This window comes from Triturus cristatus, chromosome 4_1 (genome assembly GCF_964204655.1).
Source record: "Triturus cristatus chromosome 4_1, aTriCri1.1, whole genome shotgun sequence".
Taxonomy (NCBI): domain Eukaryota; kingdom Metazoa; phylum Chordata; class Amphibia; order Caudata; family Salamandridae; genus Triturus; species Triturus cristatus.
This window is the reverse complement of record NC_140585.1, coordinates 402168094-402192552: the sequence shown is the minus strand read 5'-3', so window position 1 is coordinate 402192552 and position 24459 is coordinate 402168094. Positions and strand designations below refer to the sequence as shown.

Here is a 24459-nt window from a genome sequence, read left to right as displayed (position 1 = left end):
ACAATGTCTTCACAGGGAAATCATCTTGGACGACATGCATATCCATTTTGTGGACAGTCGCAACCCCCCCCCCCCCGTATTGCCTCATGATATGTGGTAGTGTCATCTGGAGGTGACTGCTTAGCTGGATAATGATGCAGTTTGGCATCCACTGGGGGATCAGCATCGTTGTCGTCCCACGAGTCATCAGCGGGTACCTGAATGAATGGTATGTCATCGGGGTCAACAGGGTGAAGCAGGCTGCCCTGTCCATATGAAGGGTGATGGGAACCCTCTGGCGAATATGGAGGTGGTGAAGTGTGAGATGGGGAGGAGTAGGATTGGGCCAGTGTCTGTATTCTTGCGCTTGGGTACCAACGGTGCTCGGAAGCAAGTTCTCCTCATTGGTGTGCTCTCATTTTCAATGTAAAGTCTTTTCAGGCTTGGGAGGCGTTCTTGTAGAGATCTTGCTTGCTTAGGGATGTATAAAGAGATGTTTTTGCCTCACATCGAGCTTCTTCTTAAGTCGTTCTAGGATCAGTTGCTCCGAAATGGCTAATCCCTCCAGGGAAGGCGTTGTCCATGCCGATGGATTGGGTGGGTCTTCACATCTGACAGTGTTATCGTAGTCAGGGGACAGGCAAAGATTACACAGTTGGTGGTGATCAGTCTATGGAAACTTTGAGTGAAACTGAGGGCAGATTTGAAAGGGCATCTGTTCAGACAGATGTGTACATTCTCCATCGGAAAGTTGTTGAAAAGGAGTTGCATTAGGCCCCGAAAAGGGCCAAGACCCTGGCAGTTCAGGAGTGGATGGCGGATAATTGTCCAAGAGATGTTTTTTCGAAGGAAAGGTAGCAAAAGATATTTCCAAAACAGACTGGTTGGGCCCGAATGGTAGCGTAAAAAACACATCAAACTCTGAGTACTGGCCATGCATGTCCAAAAAATAATAATCTAATCTAAAATAATCTAACATGGAGTTACGGCTCATGCGCATTGCCAGCAAAAAGAATATTCACTCTATACAATGTGAATCTAAAGACTTCTTCAAAGAAAAACAACTTACAAATATCTGACCCCAATACTAGATGGCAGGAGTATGCAGAGCATATGTATCTACAGCAACACATACTACAAACATATAAATAATTCAAAAGCATACTGAATCACATCCGGGCAGACAATTCAGGCACTGTGAATGAAGACTTTCTTGTACAGATCGAGGTCTAGGTTTTCTGAGGAAAACAAAGGGAACACTATTGTATATTCCTACCAGAGTGGCAGGGTTTCTATTCTATCAGTGTTGGAGACAAGTAGAACTGGTTCTTGGCAGTACCCATTCCTCAGGGATTTTCAACCACAGACATCTTTAAAAATTATGCAACAATGCCCCTGCACATTTGAAAGTTCTGTAAACCCTACTAACATGGATGTACATTAATAGGCCATAAAAACACAAAAAAATTAGGGGTTTTGCTATGCCAACATTTTTTTATTAGATCTTGACATGATGTGTGCATTTTAATTTTGTAATTATTTATTTGTATCATTACAACTCACCGCTACAGCCTTCAGTGACTGCACAGCTATCCAATGAATATCATCAAATAGTTTGTTAGTGACCTCCTTGCCACGAGTGCTCTCCAAATATAGGCGTAAATTACTCACTGTCCATTTTCCTCCATGGATGTGATTGTAATCATCCTGTGTGACATAAAATACATTTAATTGAAGGAACGGCTTAAAGCAAGGACAAATATGCACAATGCACTGAAAGCTTCACATGTCATTTACCGTATGATAAAGACAAGGAGCTGCATCGATTCAGTGGGGGCAGAAGTAGAGCAAACATTTTTATGGAAGGCCACTCATCTTTTAAAGAATCATTTTTCCTACAGTTCAGGTGCAATTAGTCAAAAGATTCTATGATTCACACTGTGATTGGACACACATTTCATTTGTACATGCAAGCCTATTCTACATGCATATGCAGCAAAAAAGGCCTTCGAATATACAAGAGCCACTTCCACTTGACTTAGAAATGTAAGAACACAGCCCACTATTGCAACAGCCATGATGTTGGATTCAACAGAAAGCAGTTAACATGACCCCGGAGCTAAAAACAGCTCTCACCTGCTGCCGCTTTGGTAGATCAGGAGGGATCAGAGCCAAATAAACTTGTTACAGCACAGGGTACAGATAGATTACTTGGGAGGTGCAGAAATCTGGGCAGCTGCTGTTGTCTGCTAATCACCTCTCAAGTTGCTAACTTGAAGAAAATGCTCTTTGTGCCACAGCTACACATTAGTTAGCAATTAGCTATGCATCTATTGTCTTACTCCCTGCTGGAATGTAGTAAGGTCACTAGACAATTGTTGAAAGAACAATGGGTTGAGCAAGGTACAAAGTGGCTTAAACTGAGCACTAACACTGCTCAGTGGAACCCTAGTCTGTTCTATACCAGAGCAGCATTAGGTTGTGTGCACTCTAAGGCTACTGATTATAAGCAAGCGTGCATAAGGACTCTGCTTCCATATACTATGGATTAGCCGGTGGAGGATAGTTGATACAATTTGTCACAGGAACTGAAGAAGCTATTAACGGAGACCCAAGAAACAGCAGTACTTACCCCATGCTTCTGAATAGCAACATTAGTCAAGTGCACAAACATGTTATCCAGCTCACTTGTGCTTGGTGTGTACTTCACTGTGCAAAAGCGGCAAAAGCCTAGTTTGTACCTTGAAAACATAAAAATAAACCACTAAATATTGCAGCTACAGCTATCTTATCAAAATTAGGGGCGATATAGCTTGTTGTGCACACTACAAGTACAAATCAGTACATATAACACATTAAATATCATATAACAAATTGCATGTACATCAAATACAACTCACATCATAATATTGTAAATCATAATATTAATTATAATGCAATACATCATTAGGTTTTGTTCGAGAGACCCTTCCTTTATGATCAGTTAATATTTAGGAATGTACTTGCCCCAGGTTGGGCACGGCTGACTGTTTAAACTTACATAATCATCTTAGTATTTAGGAACTCTCAAATTCTTGTTGCTTCTCCTTGCCTGCATTTTATTCCTACTTGTAATCCCTTGATCGTTTTCATCAAGGGTCCTTACATTGTTACTTGCACTTCCCTCAAGAATCTTGTTTAAACACTACCGCTTTGTTTAGCTTTCAGATGCCTGGGGCCTCAATTTCAACAGCATTAATAAACAACGTATTTACTTTGATGGGTTTCGTATACTTCGAACACTGACCTTTCACATCATATCATATCATTTCTTTCTTTCCTTCACTTTTATCAATTCTTTTTTCCGTCAACCCATCTGTTCTTCATCCACACTCAACCCCTTCTCACTCCTTCATGAAGGAGAGACTTGGGTACTGGGTTTCCTCCCTCTGAACAGCTCAAATGTTTTTTTTTAAAAATTTTATTTATGATTTTCTCAGTGCATCACAAAAGTACATACCGATGATAATACAATATAAGGACAATGTGGACAAGTAAGGCCTAAAACAAAATAATAACAAAAAAGAAGAAATAAAGGGCCGTAGTAAACATGCATAGCTAGGTATATTCCGCTTGCTTCAGCATAGCTACAATAATAGTACATCATACTCATTGATAATATCAGTAGTTATACTGTTTCCGTATCAGATGCATCGTGTGAAACAATGAACTTAAGTAAATCAATAGGGGTTCCCAAATATCATTTGGTCGAGAGGTCATGGGTAGTTCTTCCGCATATAACACCAAATTCTCTCTACAGTATGCCAAGTCCTTAAGACATTGCGCCTCTGTGGGCTCCGTTTACTTTCCCATACCATTGCCACTTGCCTCTTCGCAATGAACAATGCCACTCTGGCTAGTTTGCCTGTAGCACCTTTCAAAAGGGGGAACAGACCCAATAAGCACACCTGCGGTGAACAAGACAAAGTAACACCAATGTTTTTCGATAATGTAGTGGTCACTGCGGTCCAGTAATTCCTCACCTTGTTAAAGGACCAGGCCAGGTGCCAAAAATCCGCTCCAGGAGTACCGCATCGGGTATACACATCGGATTCTCTGAGACCATATCTAAAATGCCGGTGAGGTGTGTGGTAGATTTGTTGGAGGAATTTGAAATGTATGATGCGGAGGATCCTATTGTATGTGAGGGCCCCAGTTAATGCACAGCAATGCTCCCAATCTTTGTTAGTGAGTGGCGGGTCTAAGTTCTCATTCCATTTATTCAGACTCCTATTCTCGGGGAGTGTTCTATCCGCCCTGGCGGCCCAATATAATTTAGTGACTAGCTTGTGCCTAGTGGGGCTAGTTAGTAAGGTGTGTAAAGCCATGGACGATGGAGGTTCCGCAGGAAATGTAGGAAAATGAACCTGCGATGCCACTCTCAATCTATGCAACGAGAAAGTACAGTAGGGTTTTATGTTGGATATATTCCGTATCCGCATCAGTCAGAAACGAGCCATTAGGGAATAGATCCTATATCTTATCAATGCCCGCCCGAGCTAAAACACGCATAAGTCCCTCCTCATGCGTCACCGAGATGTCCGCATGATACGCAACAGGGAGTAGTGGTGAATACAAGGGTAATTTCTCGGCTAAGCGGCCCAGTGCCTGGCGTGCCGCAATCGTCGAGTTGATAGTATTGATTTTGTCCCGGGGGTGAGGCGGCGGCTATGCGTAAGGATAGAGTCCAGCGGAATGGGATATGCATCCCAGTGCTCCACGGCCACATGAGGAATGAAGTTGTGCTGTGTGAACCAAAAATGTGCGTAGTGTGCCTGAGCACATAAATAGTACAGATAGAGATCAGGCGCGTTAAGCCCCCATGTTTATACTCAAGAAGAAGAGTCTGCCAGCTTACTCGTGCCTGCCTACCACCCCAGAACAAACAAAGCAATAGCGACCGTAGTGTTCTAAAAAAAATGTTGAGAGAGGGGAATAGGCACGTTATTGAAAAGATAAAATAATTTTGACAGTACCACCATTTTTATGAGTGCAATACGGTCCGCAAGAGAGAGTGGAAGGCGAATCCATTTGTCTATCTGGCACTCCAGCCATTTTATAGCCGTACCATAATTCTCCCGAAAGACTATATCAGGATCACGGAGAAACCAAATTCCTAGATACTTGACCGATTCCGACGCCCATACAAGGGGGAAGTCCAACTCATGCAGCTCTGTGCACTCTGTCAGAGGTATTACCATCGATTTGGCCCAATTTATAGACAGCCCGGAGAAGCGTGCAAATCCGATGCATTCACGTAATACTGGTGCTAGATGAGAGCAGGGTTCACGGATGAAAAGCAGCATGTCGTCTGCATATAGCGAAATGATAAGGGGGCGATGATATAGATTTATAGCCGCTTGTTTGTGACATTGCCGAATAAGACAGGACAGAGGTTCCAGCGTCAGGGCAAATATCAGCGGTGACAGCGGGCACCCCTGCCGAGTTCCCCTAGTGATGGTAATCGGGCTCGAGGTGTGAACCCCCACCCTAACCCGTGCCGTTGGTCATGTATACAGTAGTTTAACCCAATTGATAAAAAAGGGGGAGAAGCCCATTCACTGCAGTATAAAGAATAAATATCCCTATTCAATTGAATCAAACGCCTTGGCGGCGTCCAGCATGACAGCCACAGATGCCAGTTCAGGAGAGAGAGTGTGGAACAATGCAAATAAAGTACGGAGGTTGTAAGACGTAGAGCGCGTGGGTATGAACCCTGATTGGTCTGGGAGGACCAAATTCTGCATCAGCAGTTGGAGGAGCGCGGCCAGAATTTTTTCTAATATTTTCACGTCAGTATTAATTAGTGATAGCGGCCTATAAGAGTCGCAGTGTTCAGGAGTTTTGTCCTTCTTTAACAGGGTAATAATTAAGGCCTCGAGAAGGGATGGGGGAAGGATAACCGAGTCATAGGCTTCCGCATACATCTCTAGCAAAAACGGGGTGAGCTCCTCCGCGTAAGCTTTGTAAAATTCAGAGGTGAAGCCGTCCAGGCTCGGGGCATTTTTGCTAGGGAGAGAGGCAATGGCTGCACGGATATCCTCCACTGCGATAGGAAGACCCAAATAATCCCTCTGCCCTTCTGACAGCCAGGCAATGGCCACCTGTGACAAATATGCATCTAATTCCACCCGGTCAGTCTCGCCCTGAGATGTGTACAGTGTCACATAGGTCTGTCTAAACTGCTTCGCAATGTCAGGAATGCTATAATGATCCCGCCCCGACGCGTCTGTTATCTTAGTAATGATGTCGTGGCTCAGGCGGTGTTTAATTTTTTGGGCTAAGTGATGTCCAGGCCGTCCCCCCTCACCATAAGAGCAAGCCACATAGCGCTTGGATATATATCGCACTTCTTCTACTGCCAATTTCGCATGATCGAGTATGGCTACTTTAAGACGATTCAATGGGTGCATTTTCGTAACCGTGCTCAAGTCGAGTGAGCGTAGCTTCTACCTTGGCAATCTGACCCCAAATATCTTTTAATATTCCAGCTGTAGTACTGATGCATGCACCCCGAATAGTAGCCTTAAAACCCTCCGATAGCACTCCGGCACTATCTACCGTCCCCGTATTTTCAGCAAAGTAGTGTGTAATAGTTTCACAAATGGTTTCTAAGTATAGAGGATCTAACAATGACTCAGAGCAGAAGCACCAAGTGAAGGGCCGTGTGGTTATCGTAGGAATGCACAGAGTGAGTCAGACAGGGCAGTGATCAGAAAGCGTGCGCGGCAGGTTTTCTACCTCCGTTACCCAGCCCGCCACCCTGTCCCCTACAAGCGAGAAGTTGAGCCGGGACCAGCTGCCATGTATAGAAGAAATATGTGTGCAAGCAAGTATGTCCATATGTCTGTGCCTCCAGATATCTAACAAACCGAACTCTTCCAGTCCGGAATTTAACACCTGTGCTGCTCGTGGTGAATGCCCATCCCTACCACTAGACTTGTCTTTTCTGGCTTGAGGCAGTATTTCCCCACATAGGCCCACAGGAAAAACACAGAATACAAACAATTTGCTTGTCAATGGGAATAGCTCCCCCGACAGAGGATTGCACCACTTGGGGTACAGTTTTTGCTGCCATTTATACCAGAACTCATGGTACCCCCTCAATAGCAGTGATACCAGAAGTATTGAAACAAATACAGAATCAGTACGGGCAGAACCTGCCCTGGACTTGGGGATGAAATTGATAGGCAATTTTGCCCAAGTATCAACTATTATGTTATGTAACATAAAAGGGGAGGCGGTACAAAAGAGGGTGGTGATGGACGGAGCATCAGAACCAATCAAACACTCACAGCCAGTCAACAGATCTGGGTTTGATCCATCACCGTTCTTTAGCCCACTCTGCCACCCCAGTTCAGACATGGCCATATGCAAATCAGTCTGACCCTGTGCCTCATGGGAACAGTCCAGCCCAAACTGCCAAGCCATGCCTTCCCTGGACCGGAAACAAGCTTCCTAGGACCGGTTTCTGGCATTTCAGCCATCTTCAGCCAGGCTTGCTTGAATCCAGTGGCAAAGTGAGCAAGGGACTCACGTCTGAGCATACCCTGCCAACTTATGGCGAACAAAGCGGTACAAAAGAGGGTGGTGATGGACGGAGCATCAGAACCAATCAAACACTCACAGCCAGTCAACAGATCTGGGTTTGATCCATCACCGTTCTTTAGCCCACTCTGCCACCCCAGTTCAGACATGGCCATATGCAAATCAGTCTGACCCTGTGCCTCATGGGAACAGTCCAGCCCAAACTGCCAAGCCATGCCTTCCCTGGACCGGAAACAAGCTTCCTAGGACCGGTTTCTGGCATTTCAGCCGTCTTCAGCCAGGCTTGCTTGAATCCAGTGGCAAAGTGAGCAAGGGACGCACGTCTGAGCATACCCTGCCAACTTATGGCGAACAAAGCGGTACAATAGAGGGTGATGATGGACGGAGCATCAGAACCAATCAAACACTCACAGCCAGTCAACAGATCTGGGTTTGATCCATCACCATTCTTTAGCCCACTCTACCACCCCAGTTCAGACATGGCCATATGCAAATCAGTCTGACCCTGTGCCTCATGGGAACAGTCCAGCCCAAACTGCCAAGCCATGCCTTCCCTGGACCGGAAACAAGCTTCCTAGGACCGGTTACTGGCATTTCAGCCGTCTTCAGCCAGGCTTGCTTGAATCCAGTGGCAAAGTGAGCAAGGGACTCACGTCTGAGGAGGCAGCAGCGGTGGCTTACGCCAATGCCTGAGGGAAGTCACTCTTGCACAATAGTGAGCGAGAACTACCTAAGATTATAGCTAAACCTATGCTTCCCTGGATAGAGATATCTTGGAAGCTAGACCTAGGAAACTACAATTAACAAGTAATTCCGAAAAGGATAACTCTAAGCAAGCACCTGATTCTTCTAAAAAGAAATGGGATAACAAACAATCAAAATATATTAAGCAGAATGCATCACGATCACGGGGTGGGTCTCCTAAACAGGAGCCCTCTGACAGAAAAAACAACCTTAGAAAATGTAACAATATTAAAAAAAACAGACAGGTATCAGGATACTGAGAAACGTTCCTCTCGTTCCTTTCAGAGTTCATCAAAAACTTGGAGCGGGAGGACGGTTAGAACACAGATCAGACAAGCGAGCCAAGCCAAGAGACACAATTCACACTTCATTATCAAACAAGAAGATAAACTCAAAAGTAAACCACAAATTTAAAAAGAAGTTAACTGGCCTTAAAATAAGACATGCCCAGGCTACTGAGGACTCTACTACTGAACGGGGGATGGGCTTTGACGATGCTAAACAGCGCAGCAGAAGTAACAATAGCTCACCAGAACCTTATGGAATTTCAGGTGACAGTAGCCTTGAATGAACATATCACGGTGGAGACACCTGATACTAGGGTAAGAATCCCACATACTTTACACGAAATAACGATCCAAATGGATGGAGACATTCCCAGGAAAGTGAAAAGTCTCTTTTGGGAGAACCTGACATATGGATACGATATCCTTTTGGCTGAAAATGATTAGCCGCCTGAGTTTATGTAGTGCCCAAAGGGGGAAAATGTAATTTCACCGGCTTTCTCTATCCTCGTTCCAGAGTCACTAAACCATTCATACTCGCAGGAGTGTGCATTAGCGCTAGTTCCCGCAATTTACCCCAATCATGTAGGGTGGGATGCTGAGCCACCTAACCATGAAATCCCATTAAAAACTACTCGTACACCACAGAGGCTGTACCCAATAAAACATGACGCAAAGAAACAAGTCAGGGAGTTCTTAGATCAACTTGAATATGAAAGTGAGATTGAAAATTGCACCTCTTCCATGAATAATCCTTTGTTCCCCGTAATGAATCACGACAATTCATACCATCTAGTTTTAGACTACAGGCATTTGAACACATGCACAAAAACATTTGCAGTACAAAATGCACACAGTGCAGCATTAATGAATAACATTGTGCGGAATAAATACAAAACAACATCAGATATCTCAAATGGATTCTTCTGCCAAAATATAGCACCTGGAAGCAGACATTTGACAGCATTCTCAGCCCTAGGCTCTCAGCACCTATTCTGTAGACTGTCCCAAGGGTATTAGAATAGCCCCGGGCTGTTCTCAGCAAGAGTAACAGGGTTACTTCCAAATTGTGATGAGGAGGCATTGTCCTACGTACATGATATTTATCTTACTGACGATTAATTATTGGATCACTTGCACAGAGTGAACAACATAATCTTGGGGTTCGCCACTGTCAGCTACAAATGTAACTTAAAAAAAAATAATCAAAAATTGCCCACCTCAATGTCCTATTTTTGGGATATGAGCTATCAAGTGAAAGAAAAATCGTGGCAGATTTATTTTTTAGAAAAGTGTGCCCTACTCCAACCCCTGAAAACTCTGAAAGGTTTACAATCCATTTTAGGATTCCTATATTTTAGCAGAACATACATTTTGGATTATACAGAAAAGGTCAAACCTTTTAACGAACTAATCAGACCTGATTTTTCAGTTCAACAGTAGATACCGGAACACACCGAAATTTTCTGTTCCGAACAAGCTCACATGATAGTTTCCAAACATCTACACACAAGTGTAATTATCACAAATTTGGTGATCCGTGTAGTTGCGGGTCAATCTGGTTACACTTACCACACCTTCAATGGAGGCGAAACATACCCATTGCATACAAATCACATTTGTACCCAAATGCTGAAATGCATTTGCATCCACAGAAAAGATACTGTAAGCAGTACATACTGCTGTAGTGAGAGAAAGAGCACTAGCTCAGGGGAAACGCATAATTGTCCTGACTTCGGTAACAACCTTAGAGGCTGTTACCAAGGCAAGCATTCAAAACGCAAAAGCACTGCATCTGAGATGGATACAATGAGCTAATTCTCTCACTGCAACAGATGTAGACTACAAATTTGATACTACATTAAAAACACAAGCATTTCTGTAGTATGAACAAGAATATCCGCTCACGAAAGAAATAATTCCTCTAGATCAGTATGAATAAATCATTTACACTGACGGATCTGCGCAGCCTGCTGTAGGAAGTAAACAGCAATTCAGTGCAGCATGTGTGATTGTGAAGGAACGTATGCGAATGTTAATTCAGATATGTGTAAGGAGGCTTGTAGATATATGAAAGACCTATATAGGGAGGATATAACACCTAGTCAAGTAGATATAAAAGAGTGGCTTGGGTTAACAACACTCCCCCAGTTATCTTTTGAGCAACTGAAAGTCCTAGGAGAGATCAAGGAGGGGGAGATAGGAGCCCAGTGTAATAAAATTGTTAAGGGAAAGGCAGCTGGACCGGATGGTCTCCCTGTGGAAGTTTTTCTATGTATCATAGACATTGTAACTCCTGTCCTACAAATTTTATTTAATAAGATATATATGGGTGGAAAAAAGGTCCCTAAATCTTGGCTAGAAGCCACAGTTACCATGATTTTTAAACCTAATAAGGATCCACGGAAGAGAGATTCATATAGGCCAATGTTTTTACTAAATACAGATTACAAGATTATTTTCTGGTATTATTGCATCTCGGGTAGCTAAGGCAATACATGAGGTCATCCATCCTAATCAAAGAGGTTTCATTCCCGGGAGGCAATTAAATGAATTGACCTTTCAGTTATTAGGAGCTATAGATGTGGCGGAGGCTCGGAAATTACCCTTGACTATAGTGGCAGTGGATGCAGCCAAAGCTTTCGACCAGGTGCACTGGTCCTATTTATGGGAGGCTTTGCAAAGCTTTGGTTTTCCACAGAATATGGTAAGGGCGGTGCAAACTCTCTATCATGGTCCCAAAGCCAGAGTATTGATAAACGCGAGGTTGTCAGATTGGTTTGAAATTTTTAGAGGGACAAGGCAGGGCTGCCCCCTTTCCCCGCTCCTTTTTAATATATATATATTGAGCCTTTAGCTAATTTGATCAAGGCGGATATGGCTATTCTTCCTTTTAAATTTCATACCTTTGAAGTTAAGTTGCGGCGCTACGCAGATGATCTGCTGCTTTACACAAGTAATTTGCAAGAATCAATCCCAATCTTGATGAGGAAGGCGGAGGTTTTTAGCCACATTTCTGGTTATAAAGTGAACCCAGGGAAAACTGAGATCATGGATTGGAATCAAGGGGTGGCAAGCTGTGGGGCGAAGAACCAAATAAGATACTTGAGAATGCAATTAACACAGAAAATGGAAGATATTATAAAATGTAATTTGGTAGAAAGTTAGTCAAGAAGTTATAGGCCTACTTTCTAAATGGGCGAATCTACCACTTAATATTTATGGTAGGGTTAATCTTACAAAAATGATCATCTTACCAAAAGTGACATTTCTTTTTAGTACTATCCCGTTGACTTTCCAGAAGACATAGCAAAACTTCAGGGAAGAATAGGAAGCTTTATTTGGGCATCCAAAGGTCCTAGGATTTCCTGGAAAAAACTACGTAGGCGGCTCGAAATTGGAGGATTGACATTACCAGACATACTTGCATATTGTTACGCTTTTCAGTTTAGGAATGTTCGCATGCTGGCCAACAAAGTTGACAAACTCAACGATAGGCGCTTTTTTTTTAAGCATTACTGACGGATGTACCACAAGGTCAAATCAATTCTCTTTTTAAATATGTGGACCCTAAATTCTTCGAAAAGGTGAGGCTTAAGATTTTAATGTCAGCATTGAATATGTGGATGTATGTGCGAAAAACTCTAAGAGTCCCATATTTTTCATCATGGGCACCAATTTGGGACTCCCCCCAGTACACCGGAGTGCTCGAGGGATCAACTAAGTCAGCTGTTGAAAACTGGAGGTATTCGTCACTGGGCAGATCTTAAGGTCGGTATAAATTTGATGAGTTCGGAGGCATTGAGCAATTGTACTAATGGTCTGTTGACAAGGTTCAAATACTATCAACTGAGTTTCTGGTGGGCAACGCAAGACGGGGCAGAGGTTGAGGATTCGTAAATTTGACCAAGTAATTAGAACCAGTCAATGGAGTAAGGAAACTTTGTTTTGGTATTGGGCCTTCGTGGAGACGGGTGGAAAGAGTGAGAATGAAATTTCAAAATTGTGGGGTGAAGACTTCGATAATCGAGACTTGATGCAAATGTGGAGTAACTCATATACTATGCTTCTTAAGGTAGTAAAATCAGCGCCACTTAAACGGAATCACCTGTTCACCACGTATAGAGTCTACTGGTCCCCTGTAAAACTTTCCAAGGTCCCGGGTAATATATTATACTTGTCCCAGGTGCATGCAAGCAGACGCGGATGATACACATATCTTTATGTCATGTTTAGAAATAGTCCCTTTTTGGAATGCGATAAGTGCTTTTTTGGGAGAAACCATTGGGATAGAATTAAAAGTAACATTATGCTTAATTTTTTTGGGCTAAGTTTGGATCAAGAAGTGCAAACTTCTGCAGTCGAATCCAAATTTTTGTTTTATGTAGTTTTGTTGGCAAGACGGGAGATTTGTAAATTATGGAAAGCTGGGAATCCTCCGACTTTTTCCGAGTGCCTCAGGAGTATTATATATATTAGTGAATCCGATATGGTGTGCGATCAAAAAAGCAGAGAGAAAGTGTGGGCTCCGTTGATAAAGTGGAGAGAAAAGGAAGCGTGAGTCCTATGATTATGCCACCTACTCTGTTGGCCATATTATCTCCTATTCCCGGGCAGGCTCAGTTAGTAATGGAGATGGAATTGGAAACAATTGTACACTTGTGGGTAATTACTCTTTTGGTCTCGCTCTATGGTCCACGGTCTGGTTCCCCATGGTATGACCTAGAGAGACTAGAGTATAACCCAGCAAGATATATGGCAAAATGAGGACAACAAAAAAACAAAAAACAAATTTAAAAAAAAAGAATATCCTCTCCCGAAAGAAATAATTCCTCTAGATAAGTATGAATAAATCATTTACACTGACAGATCTGCGCAGCCTGCTGTAGGAAGTAAACAGCAATTCAGTGCAGCATGTGCGATTGTGAAGGAACATATGCGGGACGGCAAGTTCCGTCCTAGCAATACACAGAGGCAGTCTCTAGGAGATTGCGCGGCACAGCTGGCAGAACTAAAAGTCATGATACTGGCACTAAAAAATATGGATCAGGAATTCCCCACACTCATAGTGTGCGATTAGTTTTATTGTGTCCAGTCATATAATTAATTTCTTCACTACTGGGACCAGAATGGCTTCGAGATTCCAAAGGTTGCACAATAAAGCACAAAATGCTTTGGAAACAGGTGGCAGAGCTGAAGAAATGCTTGCTAAGGGCTCATATGATTCACACATTGAGTCATCTGCGTGTTGGCGTGCACGTTGAAGGGCATTCACTGGCTGATGAAGCTGCAAAGGCGACAGTGCGAACTGCTGCCGTTGATGCAATCACTCGTTCTAGCACAAGGAAAGACCAACAGATAATGATAGCTGTGAATGCTACACCCAACAACAGCTCAGCCTTGCTAAAAGGTTTTCCACTCAAGTACACCTACCAGTTAGATGCGCAACACATTCCGTGTGCTCAAATTCCAGGAGTGGGGGATAGAGTAATACCAAACACGGATCGCAGATTAGGATTAATTTTGGCTGTACACGAGGGTCTGGGTTCAGCACACGCAGGTATTGCTGCATCTGCTTCATTACTAAAGCAGAGTTATTGGTAGTTAGGTCTTACTAAACAGACCAAGGGCTATGTCCTTAAGTGCGACATCTATCAGCAACTGAAGGGTTCCACCGTAGCACGTCCACCACAAACACCATTGCTAATATCAGACAGACCACTCGCATGTGTCTATTTGGACCACTGCGGCCCCTTACAATCGGACCGGGCTTACAGGTACATACTGGTGGCAGTGGATTTCTGCTCTAGATTCCCGTGGGTCCGGCCTCAGCGCTCGGCTGACACCCGAACTTTTATAAAGGATTTGAGAGTCTTCATAGGGACATAGGCAATTGGCACATTACATTCTGAACGTGGCCCTGAGTTTAGCTCACAGGCTTACAAAGACACAATTGGAAGTTTGGGTGTAGCATTGTGGCACTCCTCTCCGTATCATCCCGAGAGAAATTTGATTGTGGAGAGGAAGAACAGGGACTTAAGGCAATCCTTAACAGATAGGGTATTAGGCTTGGGTGGAAGTTGGGTCAATCACCTATATGGGGTCCAGAGGGCACTTAACAACATGCCAAGACATTTCCTAGGGGGCCGTACTCCATACAAGTCCTGTTGGGGATTAGAATGTGGGTACCTGACCTTGACTGTGGCAGCACGGTGGCAGAGAAAAAACATTTGACATCAATGATTGTTTGGCTGTTTCACAAGAACTCAATGAGTTACAGGCATTACAAAGCAACGTCCAAATAAAACGCACTGCCACTGAAGAAGTGAAAGCTGTTCCAGCAAGACCTGCTGGGTCCTGAAGATTGGGGACCTGGTCAGAGAAAAGATTGTGGACCAAAAAGGAATTTGAGCCATCTTACAGAGCACCTGTACCTGTCCTGGCTGTCGAAGGAACAAGAACAGTACTTTTACCGCCCCTTGCCGGCAACAAAGAAAAGGAATTTGTCTCAATTAATCTGATCAAACCACACTATGTGGCCGGTACTCAATAGTAGGCCGCGTGGGCTCCTGGGTAGCACCAGATATCCTCTCGCTACCATACAGGAAGTTCAGATGAAAAGGTTAATTAAGCTTAAAGATTCTACTCCACGAAGTGAAGGAGTTATCAACAACAGAATGCAACTTGTACCTGTTGAAACTGAACAACTTAAATCTACAAATGAAACACAGATCTCAATTCGGCCTAACACCGACATCTATGTGAATATGTCTCAAACAGACACATCTGCTAGTTCCACAAAACCTGCTGAGCTACCAAAGATAGATTGAACCGGCTCTGGCTACTTCATTCATTTTGATACTTTCTCTTTAGATCAAAGTGAACCTGAATTACCGCCACCACCTGTTCCCCACAAGAAAAGAATTTGTGATTTCTACCTTTGGCTGAAAAAAACGTACTTTGTTTCCACTTGGATACAGCTCTGGATTGCAATTGGTCTACTGTTCCTTGTCCTCTGGACTGGTATAGTGGCTGTCTTTTTCCTGCTCGTGAATGAACATTAACTCCCAGAATGCTCTGCAGTACAACATGTGAACTTGGTCCTGAAACCGCATGCATCATCACAATGTGAACCTGCCCTTAGTAAACATTACAGCAGTTCACAGGTATCGAGTGTTTGCTCTGCAGCTGCTGTGGGAACTGAAGATGATCACCTTTGCTCCACTGACCTGATACAAGAGGTGTTACAGGGACCATTGTCTGCAGATGCAAGCGACAGTGATGTTGCGTCTCCCACACAGGACACAAACATTTGGCTCGCGGCGCGATGGGAAAAATTCGGCCTTTTTTCCAAAAACAAGCCAAATTGGAAATCGAAAACATTGCTTTATTTGAATTTTTCTGCTCTCACTGAGCACCATGGCTTTTGATGTGTTCAGTTGGTCCAACAGTATATTGACTATTTAGCGGATTTGTAGAGCTTTTTAAATTTTCATAACATCATGTTTTACATATACCACGTTTTTAGACAGTGATTTTATTACAATGTTTTTATGCTTTTTAAACAGGCATATTTTAGCATTAGTTGACCTTATCGACCCTCGGATGAGGAGTGGGTGTTATGTACCCCAATGTACCCCAATTTAGGCCTAGGTAGCTACACAACCTTTTACATACATTTGTCCTACCTTGCTCTGCAAATAACAGTTCTAGAGTGACCTTTTACCCAGTTATATAATGAATAAATGTCGATCAGTTTCCTTGAAACTAGTCTCATTTATTATGTATGACGATTCTTAGAAAAGTCCCTGCACTTGACGTACATAACAGGATTAACATACTCTGTACAAAAGCCATGGCCATCTTCATCCTAGGGCGAAATAACTACTTTGCATAATTGCAGGTATTGATTTAGGTTCATTTACATAATCATACTCACAACATAGCGATTGTTTAAGGAACCCCGAGGCTATTTTTATGGTATAAAAGAACCATACCAAGACTAGATAGGCAGAGGAAAAGCTTTTTTCTTTTTTTATTGTTTTATTTGAAATTTTCCAAAAACAAATACAAAAAAGGGTATACAGCATAGTGTTACTTTGGCGAGAGAAATCCATACAAATGATTGAAATACGAAACATAAACATTTGGACAATAGAAGATCAACATTATGCACATTTGTGCCCAAGTCTGGCAGGCGGACAACACCCAGTGTACTTAGCTTTAACTCCGGCGTAGTTAATCCCGGCCAGCCTGGCGAGAAGGTAGCACCCCCCCCACCCATTCAACCGTGTAGCACAACAGAGCACAAAATAGTCCACAGCTTAATACCTCAGTTTCTGGGATTCCCAGGTATCACAGTAGCCTCGCCCCCCTCAGTCTGAGCAGAAACAGTGGGTTGATCCCGAGCCCAGTCCAGAAACGGCACCCAAATATCCCGGGGTCTAGATGCCTGAGGCATGAGTTCCCAAAACAGCTCCAACTGGGCCTGGCCATACGTGACCTTTCTCAGCCATACTTTGACTGTCGGCCTCCTGCGCCTCCCCCAATCTACAGCAATTTGTCTCTTTGCAAATAGTAAAAGTAGCGCATGTAGCCTACGCTTTTTAAAGTGAGTGTGTTTGACAAAACCCAACAGGCCCAATAGTGGGGAAGGAGGTACCTGCACACCCAGGATCTGATTTATGGTGTCAAAAATTTCCGTCCAGTACCCGGCAACAACCGGGCATGTCCATGCCATGTGTAGGAAAGTGGCAGCGGGCGCTCCACAGTGCCAGCAACAGTCATTGTCTCTTAATCCCATTCTCTGTAGGCTGATGGGTGTCCTGTAGTAGCGATACAAATATTTAAAATGGATCAGTCGGAGCTTATAGTTGGGCGAAAGCTCAGTCATTTGGGCACAGCAGTAGTCCCATTCAGCGTCCGACAGAGGTGCGGGCAATTCAGCGTCCCATTTGGGACGGGCTCCGGAGATCGCCACAGGGGCGTCCGTCTGCATGCGCGTATATAAGCGGGTTACCAACTTTCGTGGTGATGGCGTAACCAGCATGTTCTCCAGAGCATTCAGCATTGGTGGTTGGGATGGAAAGCAAGCATGCAAGCCTCGACAAGCCGAGCGGAGCTTGTGGTGCAAAAACAATTCGCCAAATGATACCCTTTCACCCTCCGCGGCTGTAGGATAATCCCTGAACTGACCCTCTGGGTATAAGTCTGCAAAGGTGTGGAGTTTCATTGCCTGTGCAATCTTCCCATTTATCTTGTCTCGAATGTTGGGCAGAAGTGGATTCTGCGCAAGTGGGACTGAAGGGGCATATAATACCGGAATCTTTGCCCGTCTACGTAGCCCCTCCCATGCCCATCTGAGTGTCTCCGCCGTATCCAAACCATCCAATGGGCGTTTGTATTTTTGATATATAGCGACACGCAGCGGCACCGGGGCGACCGCAGCCTCCTCTACCGCTACATGCGGCTGAAAAGGTGTCGGTGTACCCAATATTGTAAGAATTGTGCCTGTGCACATAGGGCATATAGTTGCATGTCAGGGGCACCCAGCCCGCTCTGCCTGGTCGGAAGCGTCAGGAGGTCCCACGACAACCTAGCCTGCCCTCCTGCCCATATCAACGAGAGTAACAGCGACCTCAGCGTGTTAAAGAAGGACAGAGTAAATATGAGTGGCAGGTTAACAAAAAGATATAGGAATTTAGGCAAGATGACCATTTTAGTCAGTGCGATTCTACCCGCCAGTGATAACGGGAGTCCTTTCCACAATGCCACTTTGTCTTCCAGCCAATTCACTGCCCTACCAAAATTGAGGTTCCAAAGCTCCTACACATCTCTGTGTATCCAGACACTTTACCGAATCATTCTCCCAGTGAAGCGGAAACTCCGAGGCGACCGCCCTGGTATTGTCCGTAAGGGGGAAGATCACCGACTTTTTCCAATTAATAGATATACCGGACAAGACGCCAAACTTAATAAATTCCCTCAGCACCACGTGGCAGAGGAAAAGCTTTAACGCTAACACTAGATGCCAAGGTCCCAGCCTGCAGGAGCTCCAGCACACAGTGGTCTGATGTCCCTTGCGCAGTATCCACCTTGAGACCAAGATGGGGTCCTTCGTCTCATCCATCAGGTAATGAGGTTGGCTCTTTCCTAGGAGATTCTTGCCTTTTTTCAAGGGGGAGGGGGAATACATATTTATCAATACAAAATCTGGACCGCCATTTTTCCCCCTCTTTATCATTCTTTTTTAATGACAAACCTTAATACGGACATTGATAAAAAAAAGTTAGTAAATTCTTGAATATAATGTCCACATTGACTTTATATTTTAGAGACATCATAACAGCTAAACCCCCGGCCAACAAATTGCCCCTTGACTGCTTTAACACTAAAAACTCTGTAATCACTCAGCAGTTCTCAAGTTTCTTGCAGTGCAAAAATCAAGACATTTTCATTGCTTAAAAACAAAGTGATTCAAAGTTCTTTTTCAATCCAGCGATATTCCAGGACAGAAAACGAACTCCAACACCATCAGGATCTGTAGGGAGGTGGATGGGGAACATGGCGGCCAGCTCCGACTATTCAGTGTATTGTCTTTTGAAAATGTGTTTGTGCGTTTTAAACGCCAGGGTCCCTTCCTTCACCTTTCCATAAGTGGATCATTCCTCTTTGGGAGAGGGCTGAGAAACATGTTTTTTGCTCCATCTCCGTCCATGGTAAACCTGCCGGTTTTTAGTGAAGCCCGATCTGCATTGGTCAGGAGCAGCCAGCATAGCGGAGCGGGTCTATGAGCAGGCTGGGTATCACTATATTTGCTTCAACCTCTCACAGGGACACCTGCTGAGTCCAAAAGAGCAGTACGAGAAAGCAGGTCGCATATGATTCTGGCAGGCAGATGGGGACGTGGAAGGAGAAACCTTCAAGAACCATCTAACCCTCCTATAACCAGGGAAAAGACAGCAGGTAAAAGGAAAATATCTTCAGTGGCAGAGAGCTTGGAACAATGAGCTTTTGAACCTGTGAACACTAGATACGCACTAACAAACAAATGCAATTTTGTAGATAACACGTCGGCCGCTGTGCTACGGTTGAAACCTGTTTTGATTCCCTCTTCCTCTAAAAGAAAAGTGAGAGAAAGGAGGAAATAAAATTGATGGAAACCCCTCCTCTGAAGCTTCCTTTTCAGCTCCCCCCAATTGGCCCCAAATCGATTTGGGGAACAGGGCAACTTAAAAGAGATTGGGGGGCAAAGCGCCAAAACAATAGAGCGCGTCAAGATTACTCGCTCCTTACATTCCTTCTTTAAAGTTCAGTCAATAAAGGAAGAAAATTCAATTTCCCTACCCACTCAGTCACATCAAATAGGTAGCTTGGGGTCTGGTACGCACAATAGTAGTATCACTGATATGGGGACACAAGGTGGAACAGGGCGACACTGTAAACTAATGATATAGAACAGGATCAGCCTCACCCACAGAATTCTCAGCTACAGAATTCGAGCCCACAGGTCAGAGGAAATGAAAGCCAGTTAGGTGTAGAAAAGCTGCTTGCAACCCTGATAGAAGAAACAAGAGAGACGTATGCAACATCAGAAAAAACAGGGGAAGATTCAGGAGGCAAGTGAAGACCTAGAAGCTAAAATGAACCCTCTAATCAAAAGAGTGTCTGTGATGGAAGTCTTGCAGGAGAGGTTGAGGCCAATCATGAAGAAATACAGACATTAAAAATGGGGGGAAAAAGCTTTCGTGACAAAATTGAGTCACTAGAGAATATCACGAGAAGAAACAACATTAAATGTTCTGGAAGGTTTTAAGGGAGAGAACACCAACGGCTTTATGATTAGCCTAACAAAGGATCTCATCCCCTGTATTGACCCTGCAGTTTTGGAGGAGGATATACAGAGGGTTCACTGAGACCCATTCAAAAAAAAGAGCAGCCAGAAAAAAAACAAAGGAAAATCTTGATCAACTTTAAGTCTTACTCGCTTAAAAAAAAAAAGTCTGACTGATGCCCTCAGAGCGGGCAGTTTCACCAAAGGGGAATGGACCTTCCACATTTGATCCGGCAGTTACAGAGTTACGCAGGATAGACAGTGGGAGCTAGGAAAGTATATTCAGAAGTTTAGATCCATGGGAGCCACTGCCCAGATAATTTTCCCTGCCGCTTGAAAAATCATGTGGAACAATAAAATGCAAAGGAGAATTAAAGTTCAAATTAGTATCAAGCCTCCAAGATTTACCCATTGGTTCCAGGGAGGGTTTCCCAGGGTAGGGAGGAGGGGTGAGGGTTCTCAGCCCATTAGGAGTTTTGTGCAATATTTAAGCACAGGGTGTGGGAGCATGTGGGAGAAAAAATAATGTAAGTCTCATTTGTAAAGGTAAAATATGAAGGTTTTATTAGGTGCGAGTTAGTCCCCTCTTTTTAGGTGAACATGCCAGAGCCATCAAATTTAATGCCTCTTAAGGTTCTAACTTGAAATGCAAATGGCCTTAGGGTAAACAATAGAAGGAGAAGAATTCTTAAATATTTGAGGCTCTCGGATAGTGTTCATAATTCTCCAAGAGACTTACCTATTAAAAGAAGAATGAGAAGATATTAATAAGAAACTAAAATGGGTAGACCATTACATGTGCACCAATCAGTCATGCTGTGTTAAGGGGGTTGCAATCCTTATTAAGAAATCCATCAAGACCACTGTGGGGGATTTTAGTGCAGATCCAAGGGGAAGATGGTTGATCGTAAAGGTGAAAATACATAGTTCATGGTATGCTTGTGTGGGCTATTATGAGCCAAACATTGATGACTCTGCCCCCCTTCAAGCCCTGTATAATCAGCTTCTGGAGGTTAAACTTCTCATAATATTGGGAGAAGATTTTAATATATTAATAGACCCTGTTTTAGATAAATCTACTACAAAAATATGGTTTACTTCCGCAAAATGAGAGTATTAATGAAGCAATTAATGGAGGATCTGTGCCTAGTTGACATTTGGAGGCTGAGAGGAAATAGAGGGCAAAGGATCACTTTTCTTGAATTGATTTTTCCTAGTGGATAATGGAAAATAAGTCAAAAAAGTGGAACATCTATCAGAACATCTGTCTGACCATTCAGCAGTTACCTTAGAACGTCTTTTAGATAAAACACCTGCTCCCCCATGATGGTCTTTAAACCGAATACTTTCTTTTTAGATCTAAAACAAGATATAAAAGAATTCTTGCAGATAAACAGAACTTCAGGCCCCCTGCATATTATTTGGGATACTTACTGAGCCTTTATTAGAGGAAAGCTAATTAGTCACGCTGCAAATAAGTATAAGGAGACAAAAACAAGATAAGGGATTTCGAATATACAATACAGAGGCTGTTGAAAGAGGCAGACAACACACAATCTTCAAGACCAGGCAGTTGTAGAGGAAAGGATAAAGAGTGCAAGAATTGATCTCACAAATGATTTAGAGGCAATAATTCAGAGTAAATGAGAAGCCAGTAAATTGGCCCATTACGAACATGGAGAGGGGTGTGGCATGTTATTGACCTGGAAAACACAGGTAGAACAGACAAGAAACATCATGAAACCCATTCAAATCGAACAGGTAAAACATGCCCTGAAGACTTGGGGATAGAACATTATTTAGCACAATTCTTTCAGAAATTATACACAGAAGATCTAGTGGTGACTGAAGATCAGATCATGAATTACCTCAGTGAAATGTTGATTCAGTCCCTACAAGCAGATTTAAAAGAAAAATTGAATTCAGAGATTAGCATTGAAGAGGTGTCAATCGGAATCAGGAAATTGAAGAGAGGAAAAGCAGCCAGCCCAGATGGTCTGCCAAATAAGCTATATACTCCTCTAAAAGACGAGCCGATTACTATTCTAACTGAATTGCTGAATATGGCTTTCTCTGAAGGGCAAGCTTTGCCGCGTTCCTTGGATAAGGCCACTATTAGTATAATTTTTAAGCCAAATAAAGACCCCAAGATATGCGAGTCATACAGGCCAATTTCCTTAATGAATAGTGAATATAAACTCTATACACAAATATTAACTAGGCGCTTGGAAAAAGCGATCTGAACATTAACTCACCAAGATCAAAAGGGATTTATTGACACACGACTAGATTGGTGCAATAGACAACTGCTTTGACGGTACTGATCTTCGACGGTCCCAAAGCTTTTGATAGGTTGAGCTGGCCCATCCTACATTGCGTGATCCAACAGTATGGCTTGGGTGAGGTTTTCTCAAGAACAGTCAGGTCTTTATATAAAAACCCAACAGCTAGGATATTGGTAAAAGGGAATCTTACCAAACAGATAAATATTGGAAGAGGGACCCGTCAGGGGTGCCCGCTGTCACCTTTGCCTTTTAATCTACACACTGAGCCCCTGGAAAACAGAATTAGGGCAAGTCAAAATATCACCCCCTTCAAGTGCAGTGGGTGAGCAAAAAAGTGGCCTTGTATGCCGATGACTTGATGGTGTACGCAGGAGATATGGCAAGGTCCCTCTCAGTGATTCAGAGTACCATGGAGGACTTTGGGAAGGGTTTTGGTTACCTGGTTAATCAGCAAAGAACAGAAATTATGAAGTAGAACACTTGGTGTAATAGTCGGTTTGTAAAGCAAGATATAAGATATTTGAGAATTCAGGTGGTGGAAGACCTAGACAAAATGGCACGGGTACATTTTAATAAAACAATGATGGGAACTAGGAAGTTATTAAAGACATGGGGTTCTCTCCCATTCTCTTTCTTAGGCAGGCCTAATATCTTTAAAATGTCAATACTCCCAAAATTCATGTTTATATTTAATGTGATACCTTTATAATTCAAGCCGGAGTGATTTAAGAAATTACAGGGGGAATTAAGCAGCTTCATATGGTCATCTAAAGGGGTGAGAATTGCATGACGGAAACTACGAAGGAAAAAAGAACATGGGACATTACAAGTCCAGTTCTTTATCAATATGGTCGGGCTTTCTAGTAAAAGAACATAAGATCTCTACTTTTGGATAACTACTCCTTCACCCAGCTCTTTATGACAAAAAGTTTGCTCATGCAGGGTGATTATCTCCTTTTTAAATTTGGAAATCCAAAGTATTTTTAAAAAGTGAGGTTAAAGATGTTGGGGGCAGCTTGCAAGCTATGGTATCGAGTTAGACTCTGCACCAATATGAAACTCTCCAGGATTCTCTGAATGCCTTCAAGACAAACTTATATGCCCTCTGATTGAGAAGGGCGTGAATAAGTAGGGTCATATCATAAAGGGCTATTCATTGGTCTCTTGGGGGTCCCTATCGGAAATCAGAGCGGGTAATCTGTCCAAATGTAAGTATACCCAACTGGCATGTTGAGCATGGGGCTTAGGTATATATGGGAAAGGAAACATTGAATGGGGGACAAAGTTACAAGGAAGATCGCCCCAAGGAAAAGAAGTGGTATTGGATGCTAGTGCAACCTCTGGAGAACGTTTACACCCTGCCAACAGAGACCTGGACGAGGGACCTCCCGATGCTGGACACAACTTTATGGCAATTATCGATGGCTACCGAATCCGCCCCCCTTCGGAAAAATCATGTTTAAAAATCATGATTTTAGTGCATAGGGCATACTGGACACCGAAAAGGAAGTCGATGCTGGGCGGTCGAGAGGTGAAGAAGTGCGGTGAGGAAAAGCTGGATGATGTTTGCATGTTCTGACAGTGCCTCTTGATCCAGGTCTTTTGGCAAAAAGTGGGAAAGTTGCTCTCTGCGGTAATGGGACTGGAAGTTAAGGTAAGCCTGGCCCTGCTGATTTTTCGGGTCACAGATGGTGTGGGGTCACTTTTAAACCTGCACAAGAAGCAGACATCCTTAATTTGTTTGAAA

The 24459-nt window shown here is 43.3% G+C and overlaps 1 protein-coding gene across 2 annotated transcripts in view; it reads right to left on the bottom strand.

The window, feature by feature from the left end:
- TTLL1 (TTL family tubulin polyglutamylase complex subunit L1) overlaps nt 1-24459 on the bottom strand; it is a 338922-nt gene that overhangs the window by 110741 nt on the left and 203722 nt on the right. For both annotated transcript variants that reach the window (XM_085652479.1, XM_085652480.1), the window contains exons 6-7: nt 2612-2720; nt 1543-1686 (exon numbers count right to left, since the gene is read on the bottom strand). In XM_085652479.1, the coding sequence (XP_085508605.1) occupies nt 1543-1686; nt 2612-2720 (253 nt within the window). The remainder of the gene's footprint in view (nt 1-1542; nt 1687-2611; nt 2721-24459) is intronic.